The sequence below is a fragment of the Lycorma delicatula genome, chromosome 8, assembly GCF_047948215.1.
Source record: "Lycorma delicatula isolate Av1 chromosome 8, ASM4794821v1, whole genome shotgun sequence".
In the NCBI taxonomy this organism is placed as follows: domain Eukaryota; kingdom Metazoa; phylum Arthropoda; class Insecta; order Hemiptera; family Fulgoridae; genus Lycorma; species Lycorma delicatula.
Window position 1 is genome coordinate 8,802,799 of NC_134462.1, and position 22,175 is coordinate 8,824,973.

The following is a 22,175-nucleotide window of genomic DNA, read 5'->3' on the forward strand; positions in this document are numbered from 1 at the left end:
AGTATGCTGGTTTGTTTTTCTTTAAACTTCTTTCTACTATTAATCTGAGGCCTAAAATTGCTTCCCTTGTCCGTATACTTTTCCTGAAACCAAATTGGTCTTCTCCTAATACTTCTTCCACTCTCCTCCCATTTTCTTCAGTATAGAATTCTAGTTAAGATTTTTGATGCATGACTAGTTAAACAATTGTTAATTATAATTATTAATAGTTAATAATTATAATTATTATTAATTATTACTATTAATTATTAATAGTTAATAATTATAATTATAATAGTTATATAATTATATTAATAGTTATATAATTATAATTGTTAATACTTAATTATCAACAATTATTCTTCACATTTATCTGCTCCTGCTTTCTTTGGTATCATGACTATAACACTTTTTTTGAAGTCTGATGGAACTTCCCCTTTTTCATAATTATTACACACCAGTTTCTACAATCTATCAATTGCTTCCTCACCTGCACTGCGCAGTAATTCTACAGGTATTCTGTCTATTCCAGGAACCTTTATGTCATTCAAATCTTTGCTCTCTTAAATTCAGATCTTTGTTTCTTCCATTTCATACTCTTCTTCCTCTATAACACCATTTTCTAATTCATTTCCTCTGTATAACTCAATATATTCCATTCACCTATCAACTTTACCTTTCGTATTATAAATCGGTGTACCATCTTTGTTTAACACATTATTGGATTTTAATTTATGTATCCCAAAATTTTCCTTAACTTTCCTGTATGCCCCGTCTATTTTACCAATGTTCATTTCTCTTTCCACTTCTGAACACTTTTCTTTAATCCACTCTTCTTTCGCCAGTTTGCACTTCCTGTTTATAGCATTTCTTAATTGCCGATAGTTCCTTTTACTTTCTTCATCACTAGCATTCTTATATTTTCTATATTCATCCATCAGCTGCAATATATCGTCTGAAACCCAAGGTTTTCTACCAGTTCTCTTTATTCCGCCTAAGTTCGCTTCTGCTGATTTAAGAATTTCCTTTTTAACATTCTCCCATTCTTTTTCTACATTTTCTACCTTATCTTTTTTACTCAGACCTCTTGTGATGTCCTCCTCAAAAATCTTCTTTACCTTCTCTTCCTCAAGCTTCTCTAAATTCCACCGATTCATCTGACACCTTTTCTTCAGGTTTTTAAACCCCAATCTACATTTCATTATCACTAAATTATGGTTGCTATCAATGTTTGCTACAGGGTAAGTTTTGCAGTCAACGAGTTGATTTCTAAATCTTTGCTTAACCATGATATAATCTACCCTGATACCTTGCAGCATCGCTTGGTTTTTTCCAAGTGTATATTCGTCTATTATGATCTTTAAACTAGATGTTGGCAATTACTAAATTATACTTCGTGCAAAACTCTATAAGTCAGTCCCCTCTTTCATTTCTTTTGCCCAGCCTGTATTCACCCACTATATTTCCTTCCTTGCCTTTTCCAATGCTTGCATTCCAATCTCCAACTATTATTAAATTTTCATCTCCTTTTATATGCTTAATTGCTTTATCAATTTTTTTCATATACTCTACCTCATCATCATGGGAGCTTGTAGGCATATAGACGTTGACAATTGTTGTCGGTTTAGGTTTCGATTTTATTCTTATTACAATTGTTCTATCACTATGCATTTTAAAATACTCTACTCTCTTCCCTATCTTCTTGTGCATTACAAAACCTTCTCCTGCCTGCTTATTATTTGAAGCTGAGTTAATTATTCTAAAATCACCTGACCAAAAGTTGTTTTCCTCTTTCCATCAAACCTCACTAATTTCTACTACATCTACATTCATCCAACCCATTTCCCTCTTTAAATTTTCTAACCTACCAACTTTTTTAAACTTCTAACATTCCACACTCAGACTCGTAGAATGTTATTTTTTAATTTTCTGGTGACCTCTTCCTTAGTAGTCCCCACCCGGAGATCCAAACAGGGGACTAGGTTTACCTCCGCAATATTTCACCAAGAAGGTGCCTCCATCATTGCTATATGAAAATGCAGAGGTACATTTTCTTGGAAAAAAAGCAGCTGTAGTTTTCCATTGCTTTCAGCTGTGCAGTACTCAGAGGACTGAGTGATGTTGATATGGCCGTTTAAGTCATCCTGACTTACGCCCTTAACAACTACTAAAAGATCTGCTGCCCTCTTTCAGGAATCATTCCTTAGTTTGGCTCTCAACAGATACCTCTCCGATATGGTTGCACCTTCAGTCCAGCTATTCTGTATCACTGAGCACTCAAACCCCCTCACCAACGGCAAGGTCTCATGATTCATAGAGGGAGTCCAATATTTTATATTGCTTAATGAATTGAACTGATCCTCATTTTTAAATCAGCTGGGCTGTTTAATAAATCAGCAATAAAATGATTCCTTAAAGCATGTCTTTCATTATATCATTTAGTAATAGAACAGAAAAACAATATAGAACTCTATTAAAAGATAGTTTGGAATCTGATAATAGATTACAGAATTGCTATGACATTTTTATATAATAATGCTTATTCAATTTTTTTACGGCGAATGATTAAAGTTTTTTTGCAACAGGCAAGCACCAAATGATGTGGAAGCAATTTTATTCTAAAGAAGGCATTATACACTACCTTACTTATAATGGTTACAAAATCGAAAAGTTCAAAACAGTGGTTTACTGTTATTAAACATGTAACAGTACGTTTTTTAATAAGGCACATTTCTTTTATACATTCATTAATAACAAACATTAGTTAGCAAGTAATGCTAGTTAATTTTGTCAATTTATTTTTACTCTGTTATTAATAAAATGACTATCTGTTTTTAAAAGCATTAAAGCCACCAACACCTATGGTTTTTTCCCAAATTTATTACAAATATATGTTATGTTCATAACTCCCAACAATTTGTTATTTTCTTCAATTTTGTCACTCCTATCAATTCAAAGAAGAAGAATTATGGAGGTAACTAACTGATAGCAACACATTTTGATAAAAAATAAAAATATAAGAACCAATATCATGCGGTGAAAGGCTTTATTTGAATACTATATTGATCCATAAATTGTGCAAGCAGATTTACAAATTGTAAAGAATATCTTAGCAATTCTGGTATAAACACATAATTAAAAAGCAAAGTCTGCAATTATAGTGCATCTTGTAAATATAAATAAATATGTGGATATGGCTGGTCGATGATGAAAATGAAGCAATACTTTAAAAGTGTTATACATATTAATAAGTATTTTTGGCAATTTTAGTGTATATATTTATAAAATGCTCTGGAATGATATACATATAAAGAAAACATGCATATAAATTAGCTATAAAACCCATTACAATAAGCTTTTACCTTAGAATGTAATCATAAATTAACTCACTCAGTATCTTCTGTATTGAAAAAAAGGAGCAGAAATTATATTTAAATTCAAACTTAATCACAGTTACGTAAATACTTTACATTTGTGTTTAAAAACAGGTCAACATCTGACAAAACTGTGCTTATAAGAATGAACATATAGTAAAAATTATTCATATTAATTCAATTTAAAAACTGAACATTTAAATACAAATTATTTTATATTTTCTAAACAGATGTTTTGTTAATTGATTTGCTGAATGACGGCTTATGCAAACAAGATGGAAACATTTAAAAAAATGCTATTTTCCCTTAAAAACATGCAGACATCCTCCTTTAATCTCTGTTCTTGCAAAATAATCCACTCTTACTTAAAAATACAAACATATCAGCCTAAGGATATTATTACAATAAAGTCCTGATCGGCTTCAGTTAATACCATACCGAAATGCAAACTTGCAATAACAGTTAACAAAAAAATAATGGTGGCATAAAAACTGTTATTTCTTAAAAGAATTGAATCACACATGAATCATAACATTACTTCTGAACAGTTTTATACATCACAATCTGAAATATAATAATTTACTTTTATTCATTACAGAATAACATAATTTATATACCTCAAATAATTAATTACCTGTTGTAGCACATACAGGTTGACAAATCAAAGCGGTTGTTGTTGTGGCAGCGAGTTGTAACTGTCTGCATAGAGCTTCCACTTCTTCCCTATGCCTACGTTGCATAGATTCCAATTCTTGCTGCTGCCTGAATAAATAAAATTTTATATTATAAAAATAATAAAATTTCTTGAAATCTATTGGTGGCATAAGTAGTACCATTCAAATTCCTAGATGGTTTTTAAAAGCAGTAACATTATTACTACATCTGTAATGAAAACTAATTTTAGTTTAAAATTAATTATTTTAGGTGCAAGAAACTAGACAACTGCAATTAAATAGACGCAAGATACAATATTTGTCATGACATCATTACAGGGATGATTCTGATTTTTTAATAAATGAAGCATATGTGTATTACACTTTCATTTCAACTTTATAACCTTTCTCTTAAAAACAAGAGTACTGGGGTAATATACCTTTTTTAGACCAATGTTCTATAAATTTTTATTGTTTTAAGCTACAGACTGAATTCTTTTACTAAATATACTTTAAGGTGAAAATAATTTTCCAACCATGAACAAATCTTGAATTATATATAATTATTTTTAAATTAGCTTTTTGTTAAAAAAGCAATCCTAAAACAGTCATTTAAGGTATTTTATTTTACAGCTTAAAACAATATACCTTAGCAAATTAACTTGAGAAGTTTTAAAAACCTTTATTAGGTTAAAAAATTGATCTGCTGTTTTTCTTTTCAAAGGAAAATTAATAATACTGTTAAGATTAATAATAATTTTACACTTATTATTATGAGGGGGTTAAAATTTTAAACTTACAATATTTCCAAGAAAAACTGAATGTCATTTCTAATTTGTTTTTGTTTTAACATCACTGAAGATAATGCAAGCTCAAAATTTTTGACTTTTTTTAACTTACTCAACACACTGATACTACAGTACATAAATAACAGAGTTTTTATTATGAAAATTACCTCCTTAATAGCAGCCTAAGCTCATCGCTCGCTGTTTCATTAACAATACTACCGCATGTCACTCCACTAGATGTATCATTAATTCCAGCTACAGACTGATTATCTGCTGTGTGCTGTAACAAACCATTCGCACTCTATTCAGTGATTTATATAAAATTTTAAAATCATTTTAACAATAAATTTATTTTTTTTAAAACAAATAATAAATGCTTATATTTAAATAAACAATTCTTCAACTGATTACCAATAAATATGCTTAAAAGTTATTAAAACACTAATGTTTTCTGTCCATGAAGCAGATCAACAAACGCTAAATGCAACATTACAAGCTGAAATCTTGATCGCAGACATATATGAAGAGTCTTGTGATGAAGCACAAATGCTGTGTATTCACAATACGCAAGTTTCATGGTACAAGACAAAATATCATATAGGTCAGGTAACAGTGTAAAAAAAGAAAATTAGCTATAATTTATATTAAGATATAGAAGTAATAAAAATGAAAATATTAAGAAAACTGACCAGTTCCTATCGTCACCAACATGCTTTCATTACTTATCTACGTTTAACAATATTTTAATGCTAACTTGGAAAGTGCAATAATTGATCATATCAATAAATTAGAATCGTCTACAGAAGACAAAAAGGTCTACAGGTAAGTGTATACAAAAAAAAAAACAATATACCTATGTATATATGTATATATATAAAAATGTTCATTATATTGCTTTAGCTGTTTATTAATGCATTAATGGACTTTTCAATTCACATACTCCTTCCTCTTGCATTTTTATCACAACCTTTACTATTTATTTCACAGATATAAAATAAATTTTGGTTTAAGGTAACATTTTTAATTAACTAAATACCTAGTTAACATGATTTATATTTAGCAGCACCAATTACATATACATCTTTCGATAAACAAATATAAGTGCCATGAATTCTTCACATATGCAATACATTGTAAATATAAATCACATGTATATGAATCATCAGTGCTTGTGGAATTTGACAATTCTGTTGCATGCTTCATGGACAAGTACTTTACAGATATTAATGCATTATTAAAAAAGTTTATATATTGATGGAAAAATTTACAGAGATTTAGGAAAAAATGTTATAAAAGAAAAATTACTGAAGAAAACTACCCTTCATTGAAATCATACATTCACCAGACACAAATTCATATATGCACACAACAAACAAGCTCATGCGTGTGCACACACACACACACACACACACACACACACACACACACACACACACACAGATACATACATGCACACTAAGTTCATGCTCAAATAAATGCTACCTTATTTTAATGTTTCACCAATGCCTACCACAAAATAACCTTTAATAAATCAGGGAAGGGTAGAAAGAATGAACACCCTCACAAAATTATCTCCCAATAGATCCTGTTTAAACACATAGAATTTTTAAAATAAACGAATGCAAATTAAAATACAATATTAACTCCATAATAGACATAACAAAAACAATTTTTAATTCTATTAATAAGAAAAAACTAAAATTAGTAGCCACCAATCCCCATCACCACTAAAAACAACATTATACAAATTTATTTCTTGACACGCTTATACTAAGTTATTGTTGTGAAAAAATGTAATTTGTTTTATTTGTTGAATTAATTTACCACAGAACCTTGCACATGGGAATATGGAAATGGAATTTTGTGGCAAATGAAAGTTCCCAAACCTGACTGGGATTCAAACTCAGGATCCCTGGATGAAAGGCTGAGAGACATTACCACTTTGCCACGAACATTTTAAATGTGTATAATTTACTGTACAGATTTCTATTAGAATAATTCACCAATTGTCTTTAATTAATGTACGATTGTGAGGAAAGAAAAGTACCAGTCTTCCTTTATCATAACATTTGGCCTACAGAGTTATAATTGCTGAAACTTTTGAAAAACGTTTCCACTAATTTATTTAAAATAAATTTTCTTTTACAAGAACAATATTATTCTCTTGATAAATTTTTAATACTAATTAAAAACATATCAGAAAACTCACTCGGCAAAAGCACATCAAAAATATTTTCAGTTTAATTTTTTTAACTAAATGTAGCAATAATTTATATGGCCATTTGGTGCTGAATGTCTGCAGCAACAAGACATCCAAAGACAAATTACTTGGTGTATTTTACCTTAAATAAGAAACTAATTTTAAAATTGCAATGAAAAAAAACTAGTTTTATGTTTAGGACTAATTGAAAAAGAAACATCTATCTGATGAATATATTTTTGATGAAACAGTTTAATAAACACCTGAAGATTGTTTTAGGTATAAAATGTACACTTTTATTTAAAGTTACTGAAAAACACAATGATTACTACAAGCAATGTAGTAGTAACATGTAGTAGGCTACATACAACACCAATATATAGACATATGCTGTCTGACTTTTTATCTTCTAAATTTAAAAATAAAAATGATGTAACTTTTTTTGTTACACTTCTTTCTACCTACAATATTAATTTATATGTTCCATTAAAAAAGAAATAGTAAGATATTTACTAGTAAAAAAGGTTTATTTTGATACTGCTTTTACAGATTATTCAACAGTTGCTTTTTTCAGCTTCTAAGATCATATAAGCATAAACAGATTAAGCCCTTTCTCATCAGCTTGTTTAAGTTTTATAAACAATAGGTTTCTCAATTAAAAAAATTCAATATTATGAAAACAAGTAATAATGATTTCTATGAATTGAAAAAAAAATTGTCTTTTTTAACTTAATTTATGAATATCATGTAAACATATCTAAATGCCATAAGGTTATATGAGGAATTTGGTTTAACATTTTCAGATACATAAATAATCCAACTAAACATGTAAAGCTTCACAACATGAAGTGATTTTTTTTTTACACTATTACATTTTCCATTGTAAAAAATGACTGAAAAATTAGAATTTATTAACTCTGTATCTGTGAATCAAGTAAAGACTATGAATTCATAATATCTATGGATATGTTTTTCGTCTTGTAGGGAAATGGGCTTTAATTGGCATTAAAATTAATGTATAAATCTTATCCCATAAACTGTATATCTAGTATTTTTTCTTGGTTGTGAATCCAAAAGATCTACAAAATGTTGTAATTTATGATAAAAATAATGGTTGCAACATTTAAGAGCTTAAATTATTGGTTTTCACACAAATTCGTTAACAATGACGAACAAGTTAATGTTAACATAAACCATTGTTGTTATTGGAATTTATTTTTTAATAATATTGAAATTATGTCCAACTCATCTCCATTTAACTTGCATATTAGTAAACTCACTAATATGTAGAAGGAACCTGCAGGGAGCGCTGGATAGTATACAGAATTCTTGGGTGGTGTTAGTCAAACCTAAGTCTTTTTATTAACTGATTTGAACAAATAAAGTGTCACTTGTTCAGAATAAAAGACTTAACATTTGTTTACTTGTACAGCTGTTATGATAAAGATTTTCCAAATTATTTTTGTAAAAGATGGGGTACATGAAAATTTTATTAAAATCTGTTCATAAGATATACATTTTTATTAAAAAAATATAAAATCAGACAAAAGGAAAATGAAGTGAGGTAGGCATTTGTCCACATGAATATTTTTTATTTATTGACATCCTGAATCAGCCCCTTAAGTTTGGCCAACACCTTCCAATTCACCTGTAGTGAATTATTTTATGCTGTAAGTTAACGAAAATTATACTGAAAAATTATCAGAACATTTTATTTATTCTTTTCTTCTTGTTAAAAAGAGAAACAGGGCAATTAAAGATGATGATGAAGATGACGATGTTCATTCAGGCTTTTAAATACTAAAAATGTCCCTTTAAATGTATACATGCAACTGCCAACCGCAAGACAGCAACAGCGATCCACTCCCTTCAGTTCACATCCTCAGTGTGAATGAAGTTGTTATATAGTCTGACCTACACTGACAGAATCAAAAATGGGACAAATAGGTACAAGGTGGTACCATAATGAGGACAAGAAAACGGAAAATGAGTAAAAATTGAAAAAGGATCATAAGACAGCTATCCAGAAGACATTTTCAAGATGAGCAAAAATCCAATTCACCCTTCAAACGTAAGAGAAATTTGGGTATTTGTACTCGGATGAGAGGAACACTATTGATCAGTGATTTTGCATTGACCAGAATTATGTGTTTCAGCAAAAAGTTGCCTTTTCTCCAAAAATTAGTCACTAGAGAATGGACTCGGGCTTCTTATAGGAATAACTGCACCTATGAACTCCAATAGTAACGAAACCCCAATCTCTTATGAGGTTCTGGGTGGAATATATACCTACTATCTGCCTTTGCGTGGAAGTTTTTATCCAATTTCAATCTTCTGCGGGTAGATGCTCTTTCTTTTTTCACTATCCACCCCCTATTCCTTAATCATTTGTTCCTTCCTTCCTTCCTTGAGATGTTCTGTATCTTTTGAATAAATGTTCACTGGATCTTTGGCATGAATTTGGAAACCTTCATAGATACTGAACCCTGTATATTTTTCTTTTTGCAGAGGATATTCTGCCTATTCTATTTCCTATCTAGTGGCTGTACAAAGTCCAAACTAGTACCTCAGCACCGGTGGAACAGTACAGGATATGGAAATAAAATACAATTGAATGACAAATCTTTCACCCAAGAGTATTTAGAATAGTTTTACTGTTATACTTCTAAATCCAGAAGAAAACACGATAAAAAACTGTTAACTGCAAATTATAAGGTATTAAACATTTTTTGCATACTAAACTGAACTTTTTTTAAATGTAGAAAAATATAATTATAAGAAATTGTAATAAAATACAGTATTAAAACATGAAGCAAGGAAAAAATGCAGCAGTAGGACAAAATGAAATCATTGTAAGAGAATACTGAATTATGGGCCTTTATAATTAAAAACCAGTAAGGCCATAAAGAACTAAAAATAAAATATTATATAACGATTGTTAAATCAAATGTATCTCTTACAGTACATCTCCACAAAAGCCAGTGCATTAAACCAAAGAAATATGGTTCTAGCTGTATATATACTTCTACCAAATGATGCAATTCATCATGCTGAATAGAAACCATCAACCCACATCTAAAAAGCCATACAAACCATCACACGTCAGCTAGCTATTAACCACTTATCGATCATAACCTGTGAGCCCTGAGGCCAGGGTATAAAAAACATTCTATGTCCCCTTCATTTTAGCTTTTGAGTACTGCACACCAAACACTATCATCATTTTCAGAAACACTTCTGAAAGTATATTAAAAATATCTCTGAAAGTAAAGGTACAAGTATATTAATCTTAGATCTGACTATATGTCAAACGAACAAAAGTTAATCAGGTTGTAACTAAGCTTCACACGCTTCTTTTCTTTGCATTCGAAAATGAATTAAGATGTTACAAAATGTGAAAAGTATTGTTAAAATAAAAGTGCTTTGAGAAAACCTTCAGTTATCAAACAAACATACCTGCCAACTTTTCATACCTAAAATGAAGGTTTTCACTTGAGAAAAAACTTTTTATTCACAGCTTGGTCCCGTAAACACCAATGGTATTATAAAGAAAGAAATTATAATAAAATTATTAAATTCTACAGGACACACTGTAATTTCCAACAAAAACTGAAATACTGTAAAACATTATGTGACGATGACTAAACCTATAGTTTACTAAGTAGCGAGTAACAGAAAAGACTAAAAGTAAGATTTCATGGACCAACATTTAACAAACTTTTTTAAAATCATTCTTTCATACTTCACGGCAATGATTTCTGTGAGAGAAAATCTGCACTTACAAACAGGAAACTAGATATTAAACAGTTAATGTAAAAATAACAAAAGTTATTCCATAAAAGTTGTCAACTTTGCTAAAATAATCTGAAAAATAAAAAAAATTTGAATTGAATTTACGCTTAATCTCATTTAAATAGTAAATAAGATTATAAGATCACAAAAATGAAAACGTAGCACATATTTGAGTTAATAATAAATGGAATTAAGAAGATTCTATGTTTTCCAGCACAGACACATAATAACTAAAACATGCAGCATTAGCACGATGCCATTAATAAAACATGAATTAAATGAAAAACAAAGCAGAACAGCCAACACCAATATCAGTGAAATATGCACACATGCACGCAACATTATTTTTCTTACCGATGGTGTATCGAACCAAGGTCTGTAAAGGCGCTGATGTCCTGACAAGTCAGACCAGCTAGATGTACGCATTTTTGAATTACCATTCACTTCTTCCCACAGGTCTTTATTTTTACTACAACAGCAGCATCTTTTATTTTCAACAAAATGACACGGTCGATCATCAAAGCCAAACTCTAACATACTCTGTGCATGTTTTAATCGTTCTCTTAACAAATCTTTTGGTTCAGTACTACAAGAACGTGTAAATGAACAAACTTTTGCAGTACAACTAGTTTTTCTATCGGAATTATTGCTCAAATCAATCTTCTTCTTTTCTGACAAGTACCCATCACTCGGCCATCTATTTAACATTTGTTTGAGATCAGAATTATTATTTCTGAATGATGAAGTCAAAGAGTAAGATGATGACGAGGAAGACGATGAATGCGACGATGAAGACTGCACATGACTGTAAGAATGAGGTTTATATATTGTACAATTTAATGGATTTGGTGTTGGTGGAACCGTGACACCAACTCTTCTATGTCTATTCTGATTCAAAGAATGTGCAACAGGCTGTTTGTTAACATTAATATGCTTGTATGAGGCTGCAGAAGATTGTAACGATGATATTACAGAAGCACTACTATACTGCTGTGTCTGCACAGTCTGTGAACCGATATACGAGTGCTGTATAGTTTTAACATTCTGGTGCTGATGCAAGTAGCCACCTGAAGATGGAGTTATCATCTGTATACCACACACCCGATAATACAGAATAATATATTACAAAACAGTACAGTAACGTGCTACATAAATATACATTATACTATTTTATTTATATTCTAATAACATCAATCAGAAAAATACAACATGCTAGTAACATACTCATACCAATGAGTGCTTTTATGTATATGTATGTGTAAAACTATAAAACAATTGTGTGTAAAAATTCAATCCACAAAGATCTCGCATTGCAAATCTAAGTTGCACCATATATTTAACAGATAATTGTAAAATTTTTGGCATTGCATGCTTTTGTATCAACATGACTGGATAGCTTCATTAAATAAATAAACTGGACCAAAAATATTCAGACCAACTTTAACACATGCAGAGGGACACGCAGAACAAAATATGAGCTTAGGTAAAAATGCTGGATAAATAATACAGGCATAAACAGTTCGAATTTTGTTTGTTTTACTCACCTTATTCAGGTTTTATGTTAATCTGATCAGATTAGGTTACAAAATATGGTATTTTATTATTTTTTACAGACTTTTTTTAAGTAAAGAATGGTATTACATTTGTTAGGATGGTGCAAGTGGTAAGGGGTTGAAAATGAATGAACTACGAGGAATGTGAAAATATTACTCAAATTGAGGTTTCCTTACACACACATAATACACACACACACACACACAAAACTCTTGTGCAGAACTATACAACAGTTTTATTGTGACTTAATGTCTGCCTTTCCTGATGTTAAGGTACTAGGGGATGATAGTAGCAAATGATGTAAATGAATGGTCAACTATTCAATTATAACATCATGCCTCCTGATGTTATTTACAACTTATTTGCAATCAAAATGAGAACTATGCAAGAATTATTTTAAGCTCAACTAACTCAAATTAATGATTTTAATAATAAAAAAGCTCAATATTTATTATTAATAATCCTTATAAAAATTCATCAAACTTGATAAAAAATAAAGCACATTGTAATTAATCACAAAAATGTTATATATTTTTAAATAATAATCTAAGATAAGAAAAGAAAAAATAATGTAGCCCTTAAATGTAAATGTAAAGAAAAAACCTATATACATGGTATAAACATAAGGGCTGACTATATTGAATACACCTCCTCTTAATACAATAGTTTTGCCATCTCAAAACATGTTAATTTAATAGGATTGCACTACACAATTCTTCTTTCATGAGTGTCAACAACACAATGCTTCACATTACATCTCCCTAATCATTTAATGGCCACAGTTTATGAAAAGTATTTGATATATATAAAGCAACTATAAAAAACGTTCTATGAGTGTTATGATTATGATCATCTTTTTAAGACTGATGATGCAGATATTGACAGCTATCCAAAGATATTATAATAGTCATGTATACTGATTTTCTGACTTTGCTGATGGAATTTTATAGTTATTTTAAAGAAAACAGAATAATTTTTGGACTGACATGTAGTAGATTCTATAGGCTTTTTACTATCAATATGTTAAGTTTAATTATCACTGATAGGCGAAGAAAATCACATCACCAGCTTCCTTACAACTTCAAAAAGTGCTGTTTATAAATAACCACAATGAACTTGTTGCAATAAAATTCAATTTTTGTTTCTATTTGGTTTGATGTGGAAAGTCAACAAAGTTAAAATAATCTGATTAGCCATAAATTAAAATAAAATGGATACAATTTTAAATGAAAAACAAAGTAGTACTGAAAGGTTTTAACTATGATCTCCTGATCCTGGGCAAGAAAAGATTACCTTGATTAAAAGGTGGTCACTACATCTGACATCTCAGGCTTGCAAAGCAGATTTTTCTTATTTGCTGCTCAGGATTTAGTTTTGTCCTTTCTGGTAATTTTGTTTTGAACCCAGGAGTTGGGTTACCAAGCAACTATTGGGTAAAACCAGGCCTTCTAATCCTAGCTCACCAGGTTGATCTAGTGGTAACTCGTCATCGCAAATTAGCTGATTTTGAAGTTGAGAGTTCTAAGGCTTAAATCCTAGTAAAGGCAATTACTTTTATATGGAATTGAATACTAGATCATGGTGTTCTTTGGTAGTTGGGTTTCAATTAACCACACATCTCAAGAACGATTGACCTAACTGTACAAGAGTACACTTCATTTACATTCATACATATCATCCTCATTCATCCTCTAAAGTAATACCTTATGGTGGTTACACCGTATGGTGTAAAAGTTTGTTTATGGCTTCCGGAAACAGAAAAAAGAGGCCTTCTAATCCTAAAATCTAGATGTTCCTTACAATTAATAGAGGTGTCAGTTATGATCTTGCAAGCATTTCTGTCATTTCTGTAGAATTAGCATGATAACATGCAACGGCATCTTTGGCTTGAGAGGAAAAAGCAAGAGGAAACAATCTTATTACTTTCTTTCCATAATATTTATGTGCACAAAATCCCATGCCTTGGTTTTTAGCATGACTTACTTTTTAGTTTGATTTGTGTGTAAGTCACTATCAACTTCAAATGTTGTAGTTACAGCACTACAAATGAACGAAAAGTATACCCCTCTCAAGATCTTCAACGGGAATTCAAATACGTAAATAAATAATAAACAGTTAATTTAATCAATCTTTTACCTAAGTTACCTAAATTTTGTAACTGACAAAAATAACAAGCTAAAATTTAAACAGCAAAAACAATAAGATTAATCCACAGAATTGCTGAACAATTCATGACCTAATAATAAATTTTTTAACATTTAGTAATAAATCACATTTAAGAGTCAGGAAACTTATTTACAAGTGCATTAGGTTTTTGATAATTAAACATGCTTCTACCAAAAGAAAAACAGAAAAAGAAGTAAATATTAATATACACAACATAAAAACAAAATAGCAATAAAAACACTCATATTAGTGAGGCGTTAAAAAAATAATGCTGTTCTAACTAAATTAGTTTCATTTTTAAAACGGCTAAAAATTTTACATATCTAAAGCAATACATTAACTATTACCGAGTAAAAAAAATCAAAATACATAAATCAATGAATATAGACTTAACCATTACTTTGAGCAATTAATTATGGAATACTATTCAACAAGTTAAAGAACAGAAATCCTTTACAGGGATGTGTTCAAGACACAGTCCTAAAGTAGCAATGAAAGAAATAATTTGATCATGCTAGAAATAAAGATAACAGAAAAACTAATGTTCAGCATTATTCTCATAACAAATGATTTTAATGAAACTACTAGAAACTATGTTAAGATTAAAAATATATATTGCAATTTCAACGATATAACACAATCAGTATGCTATTATATACATAAATACAAAATTTTATATACTTTAATAATACAATATTTTTTTATTATATATAATACATAAATATTTTCCGTTGTAGTACTTCAGTGTTTTCCACAAAGCAATGTTATCAAGAAAATCATCTGCATACAAGATTATAACCCTCTATTTTTCATGACATATGGGATGCTCAAAGAAATATCATAATGAGAATAAAATTTAAACATCCAATGCCCAATGATATATTGAATAACCAGTTAAAAAAAAAACAAAAAACAACTGGATGGTACTTCCAACTTGTTAGTATGCTATGGGAAATGACTATGATATTTTTTATGGAAAAAATCCTCAATTTTCTTAAAATAATGCTCAAAACAAATGATTTAATTTCAGAGAACTTTCCTTGCTGCTTCAAGAAATTTGAATGGGATTTGGTTAATAATTTTGTTTAAGTTTTACTTCTGGAATGTATATATTTTAACAATTGAAAACCTAAATTGAAATATTCTTTCGACTACGTACAAATAGCAGCAGTAAATTCATTCACTGGTAATAAAGTTTCTTTGAAAAAACTATATATTTAGAAAAAAATTGTTATTTTCCAAAAACATCATGACTAACATTTGAATTATTAATTACATGAAAAAGATTTCTTTAACATTCATAATTTCTTTATATTAAGTAGGATAATTCATGATTTTTTATAATAGTATGACCACATTTTTCTATGCCATTTTAACAGAAAATAATTATTAAAGTAAAGGATGTAAAACGAGCGAAAACCTTAATATTCACATGCTGTAAAATACTCTGTAATACCACACTTTTAATGAAATATAAACTGTACAAAATATTTATTTAAAATAATCTTTTGTTTTAATAAATCATAAAAAGTAAGTTTTGCGATAACTAGGTTTTTCAACCACTAAATGAAATTAAAAAAAAAAATCAATGCTGTTTAGCATATATTTTCAATTTAAATATGGTGTGAATTAAATTTAATAGACTCTTAATAAAATAAATTAACATCCATCACAATATGTAACCCAAATATAAACATCAATAGACAAGCACTCATTATTTACAGTCAAAATACATACTAAGTGCTTCAAATTTAATAACACATAATGCAAGATATAACACAATAATACAATGATTATTACAATAAAATGGATTTATGTTTACCTGAGATGATGATGGAGTGGGAGGTGACAATGAACTATGTGTCGAATGGAAAGCTTCAGCATCCATATGAAGCAATTGCAAACTAGGTGAAGGATTTAAACGCACACAAGTTAATGATCCCTGTTTCATTTCACCTTAAATCAGAAATATAAATATGAGCATACAGTAAACTTAACAAACAAATCTGGCCTTTTATAATAAAATTAATTTATACAGCGTGAGGGTGACAATTTTGTATATAGTATTTGTAAATAAATTTTTTAAATTTATTTAAACATATATATAGCCTCCTAAATTGTGAAGAACCGACAACAGAACTCCTAAACTTCAACACCAACACCCCAATAACACCATCCAAATAAATCGTCTCACAATAAAAGAAAATAAGACACTACAACACAGTTTTAAAACCAGAAGCCACTTATGCAGGAGAAACACTCTTTCACCTGAATGTGCAAAGACAGACAGACTCCAGAAAATCGAAAGAATTGAAAGAACCTACATCAATAAAAAAATACCAGAAAGAAGGGTGGATTGTGCCCAACAAAATCGTGTACAAAGAGTTAGAACCCATCACTGATATAAAAGGAGACTAGCATTCCTTGGACATATCAAGAGGGTGCGAAAGTCAACACTTCTGAAACAGCTATTACAGTACAATCTTGACTTGAAAAATACAAAGACAGGATGCAGATGGATCAGAGAAATAAGAAAGGATCTGAAGGAAATTGGCCTTACACTAGAAGACACCACAGATAAAATAAAATTAAACAAGAAAATTAAGAACAAAAAACAATTGCTTCAAACCACAAGAAAAACTCACAACATGAACATTTTCAACACTAGAAAGGGCACAAATAACAGAATGTATGAAAAAGTACTGGAAGGACTGCAAGCCCCAAACAATCCCATCAGAAATTTAGGTAATGGACTGACTAAGTGATCCAATACAGTCATAAAAGATAATAATAATATAGCCTTACTCCTGGTAATGTAAGGTTTCCAACACGGGGTCATACATCTAAATCGGTTCAGCCATTGAGCTACTACAGTGGAACAAACATACATACATACGCATGAAATATATTACAATCCTATTTGAGCATAAAATATTTCAAGAACACATGCAGTTTTATTAATGTCATTAATATAAAATACACAGATCACATTAATGAATGACACTTTTTCATAAGTAAAAATGTGCCAATTTAAAAAATTGATAATGTAAATCATACCTTATATATTAGAAATTTTATTTAATTTATAGATGCTAATAATAATAGTAAACAGACATTTAAAATTTGATAATGACAGCAGAGAAATTTCATCTAAATTAATTTTCATTTTACTTTTACTAAAACTGAAATAATAATAATTGAATATTGAGAGAACAAAATGATACAGAGTAATTGGAAGACTAAAAATAATTTTTAAACTGTATTCGGCTGAAGTTGCATTACTCTTTTTTAACAACTTTAATCATGCAACATCAGATATTAACATAGATATTTTTATAATTAAAAAAAAATATATATATATATTTTTTTTTTTTGGAACTGCGGATAACAAAATATGTATGTATGTTTGGAACTGTGCTTAACAAAAAAAAGTGTACAATATGAAAGCACTCTAGGAAGAGTGAAAGAAAGCACTCAATAGTAATTATATTTCAATAGAACTACAATTATATATAGTAGAACTATATAGGTTAGAAAGGATGACCAAGCTTATTTAAATGGACAGTCCTGGTTGAGTTCCTGCTGCGCTGTTTAAACATCATTAGCTCAAGCAGTTATTGTGAAAATGACAAATGTATTTTGATTATAGTCATCTTTTTACACTGTCGAGGGCTCATGTGTTTGCCTGGCACAAGGAGTTCAAGGAAGGATGTCAACAGGTTGAAAATGAGGAACATGATCGCCATCCTTGGACTAGCATTATGGAGGAGAATAATCCCAATTTGTGATCTTATTGAAGACAATTGATGTCTGTTATGTCAGTTATGGAAGCTGTCAAACAATTATGACAAAATAGCTAGGGTTCCGTAAAGTGTGTAACAGGTGGGCCCCTTGTCTTTTGACAGCAGAACATAAGTTGAGACATTTGCTGGTCTGTCAGGAGCTTTGTGCGTGGTTTGCAGAATACATTTTTGAATAGAATCGTAACCTTTTAATACATAACATTATCCCTTTTTTTTGTTAAACAGACACATTTTATTTAAATTTGTACAATTACTTTTCAATATTAAAAAAAAAAGAATATCTTCAATGGATTAATTGATTCCAATGAATCTCTAATACAATGCTCACTTAAAAAATTCTACTAAAAAACAACTTACGTAGAAAATTTACCATAAAAAAATTTTCAAAGCAGGAGACTATCTTTTTATATTATGTTTACTTTTTCATTTCAACACTGACACTGTCATAACAGTTAGAATTTTGTAACTTTTGTAGAATTTTGTAAGCCTTTTAAGGCTTCTAATGGGGGGGGGGGGGGTAATCATAAATATTCAAGAAAGGAAAATAGTATTATCTACTGTCAAGGAAAAGACCAACAAAGGCTTTTGTATAGTGGAGTTTTACAGGGTTTTGTGAGATATGGTTATCAAGAAGTAGAGCAAGATGTTTGAAATAGCAATATAAAGAAAAATATGGAGGAGTTTATTATTGTTACTTTATTATTGATATATAACTTTAGAAATTATGCAGTTTTAATTAAATTAAAAAAAAAAAAATTGTAAACAAATTTAATATTACCTGTATTAATGTGATCTGCAGCAGCAGGAGTATAGAAGAAAGCAGTGCTAGAAGCAGTAGTGTTACTAGCAGGAGCTGAAAAGGTAGTTATTCCAGTGGAAGGAGTACTATCTAACATTGATGTCACTACTTCAGGAACTGTAGTAACTTGAAATCTAGATATTTTACGAGTAGCTTGAATTGCTCCTCCACCTGCTCCATTACTGACAGCAGTACTATCATTCACAACCTGCTGTTGCTGCTGCTGAGGTTGTTGTTGGCCATTTGTAGAACTATCGACATTTAACTGCTGTTGTGGCTGCTGTTGTGGTGTCTTCGTAAACAAAATAATAATTTCAATCATACAAACGTGAAATTCATTTTAATGTTAGAAAATTGCTACACTTACAATAATATTAATAGTACGGGCAATAATTAGTAATAAATTAAACCTATATTTAAAAAAAATAAAATTTTGTAATTATCAATTATTTAACCCAAGTCAGTTACTTCCAAGGCTATTAACATAAGTTGATAAATTCATTATTAGTTTTACCTTATTGGTTTATATAGTTTACTAGATTATTGGTCATTGGGAAATAAAGGAAATGAAGAAAAGTACATAGCGAAATTATAATTCATTCTGATAGCAGATAAAAGATTTAAAAAAGTATCTTATAATAAAATATAAGGTAATTTTACATATAATGAAATTAATGTATTTTAATGTAAGATTCTGCAAGGTACAGGAAAATTGTTAGAGATGAGCGTCACTCTTTCATATTTTTTAGGTTATAAATATTTTTGGAACAAAAATGAAATTAAATTAATCTTACGTTCCACATCTTTAAAACATTTAATCATTACAATTTAACTTATTAAGTATTTAATTACATAATTCTGTGTTTACTACAATTGTATTTAATAAATAGCTAGGTTACATCTACAACAACAACAATAATAATATAGATGGTGCATATAACAATTACAAAGTGATACAATTTATTTGAAATTTGTTTGTTAATCAGTTTTATTATTTTATATAACTTTTATTATATACTATTTTATCTTTTCAAGCATACCTTACCTTACTTGACAGTGACAGTCACCAACATCTAGACAATGATATTGCAAGTAGCTGTTCATAAAAAGGGAGAGTTTAGCAACAGCGATATTCTGTACGATGCCAGTAACTGACTCAATTATAATGATTAATCATGGAATCATTCTCTCGGTAGAAATTACAGACTGAGGGTATTTCTTGGAAAACTTATCATATGTTTCAGTGAACAGATTTGAATAAAATTCAGCAATAAACATGGGTTCTTCTACGCTATAACTTCATGGCCAATAAACACATTATCATAAGATGAATAACGTGGATTGTTTGTCCTGGCAAACTTTAAAAATAGTATACTGACATTCAGGCTATTTTTATATGTTGCACTCTTTATTTCTTCTAATATTAAAAATTTATATAAATTAATTGTCTTATGATAAATTGCTTTTTGTTGTATTATTTAAAAAATTATATATTATAATTATAATATACTATAGATCTTTATAGATTTTTCTTTACATATTATGAAACATTCTTTTATCATTATATAAGCTCATATTACAAATAATAAATCTTACCCGATTCTGAAAAATTGTTTTGTCTACAGGAGTAAACTGCTGAACAGTTGCTAAAAGTGGAACCTGAAAACAAAAAAGCAAAATATAGTACTTAGCTGTAAAAAAACCACATGTTATTTTTTATCAATTAAGAATACTAAATTTAAAAAAAAAATATTAGCCCATCATTAACAAAAAAAAAATATTTGTATTAAATCAACTAAAAATATTAATGTCCACTTCTAACTACTTATCAGTTATAAAGACTGAAATACATTCAATGACATATATATATATATATATATATATCCATTTAATTGTAAGAAAAAAATAATAAGGAATGTATTCTTGCATTCATAATAAAATCCAATCTAGTAAATTCAGAACCTAATACTTTTTTGCAAGATAGATACAACCACTATGTTTAAAAAAATTTAAATATGAATATTTAAAATACAGTTTTAATCTCCATATGTTTGCTGCTATTACTGATTAAATTTACATGTGTCAAGTACTATCTAAAAAATTACAAATTGTATTTCAATATTTTACATTTTATATTGTATTTATGAATTGCTTTAAGGGATTTATAGTTTGAGACTTTGACCGGTGATGGATTTATTAGGAGATTGTCTTAAATATTCACATCTTATTTTGATACTGGTGTCCTTTCAAGTGATTTTCTGATTGAGAAACACATTATGTGTCTTTTAACTGTTTGAAACAGTGTTGTTGTTTGAGCTCCTCTTCATACATATGTAAAAATACAGTATGAACCAAATTTACTGAATTCAGTTTGGCATACCACAAAACAAATTGTGCTTTTTCTTAAATAGAAAATATAGTAAATAAAGAAACACATATCAGAAAAGTTTAGAGACTGACACAGAGATAAAATAGCTATTTCACAAAATGTTTTAGTGAAGGCTTTCAGTGCTATTGACATAACTTCACAAAATGTCCCTAATGTCTTGATCTGAGCTACTGAAACCCAACCATTCTTTTATGATGTGATGACTCTAGTATTCATACATCCTTTTATTAGCATCTGAGGAAAAAATTTTATGTGTGTGTATATAGATTTAAGGTGTACTAAGTTCTCCTAGAACTCAAAGTTCTCCCTATTCCACTCATGAAAATAATGGAAAAAGTTCATATAAATATATACCAAAATACTTCATTTGTGAAAGATTTTGCTCAGCTTCCCTGGTGAAATGAGGTTTTACTGAAATTTTTAGGACGTTGAATCAAGGGATAGAATTAGTGGTTTCTTATGGTTTTTGACCTGAAAAATCGAATAAAACAAGTTCCAGAACTCTATCTGCAAACATTTTTGAGAAATCTGGGAGCTAAAAACAATAAATTGAAGTAAAACCCCCCGTTTTTTTATGCATGATGTATAATAACATTGTTAAATGGGTAATAAACACATGAAACTTTTAAACAAAACTTGTAGAGAATTTAATTTTGAACAAAATGCTTTAAGTTAAAT

General features: G+C 29.3%; 1 protein-coding gene across 7 annotated transcripts in view; it reads right to left on the minus strand.

Moving 5' to 3' along the window:
- LOC142329299 (uncharacterized) overlaps window positions 1–22,175 on the minus strand; it is a 216,374-nt gene that overhangs the window by 17,314 nt on the left and 176,885 nt on the right. For 6 of the 7 annotated variants that reach the window (XM_075373751.1, XM_075373747.1, XM_075373745.1 and 3 more), the window contains 6 exons: window positions 20,705–20,767; window positions 19,088–19,400; window positions 16,329–16,462; window positions 11,141–11,872; window positions 4,962–5,074; window positions 3,988–4,115 (listed from right to left, as the gene is read on the minus strand). In XM_075373751.1, the coding sequence (XP_075229866.1) occupies window positions 3,988–4,115; window positions 4,962–5,074; window positions 11,141–11,872; window positions 16,329–16,462; window positions 19,088–19,400; window positions 20,705–20,767 (1,483 nt within the window). The remainder of the gene's footprint in view (window positions 1–3,987; window positions 4,116–4,961; window positions 5,075–11,140; window positions 11,873–16,328; window positions 16,463–19,087; window positions 19,401–20,704; window positions 20,768–22,175) is intronic. The other variant, XM_075373750.1, reaches the window with a different exon arrangement.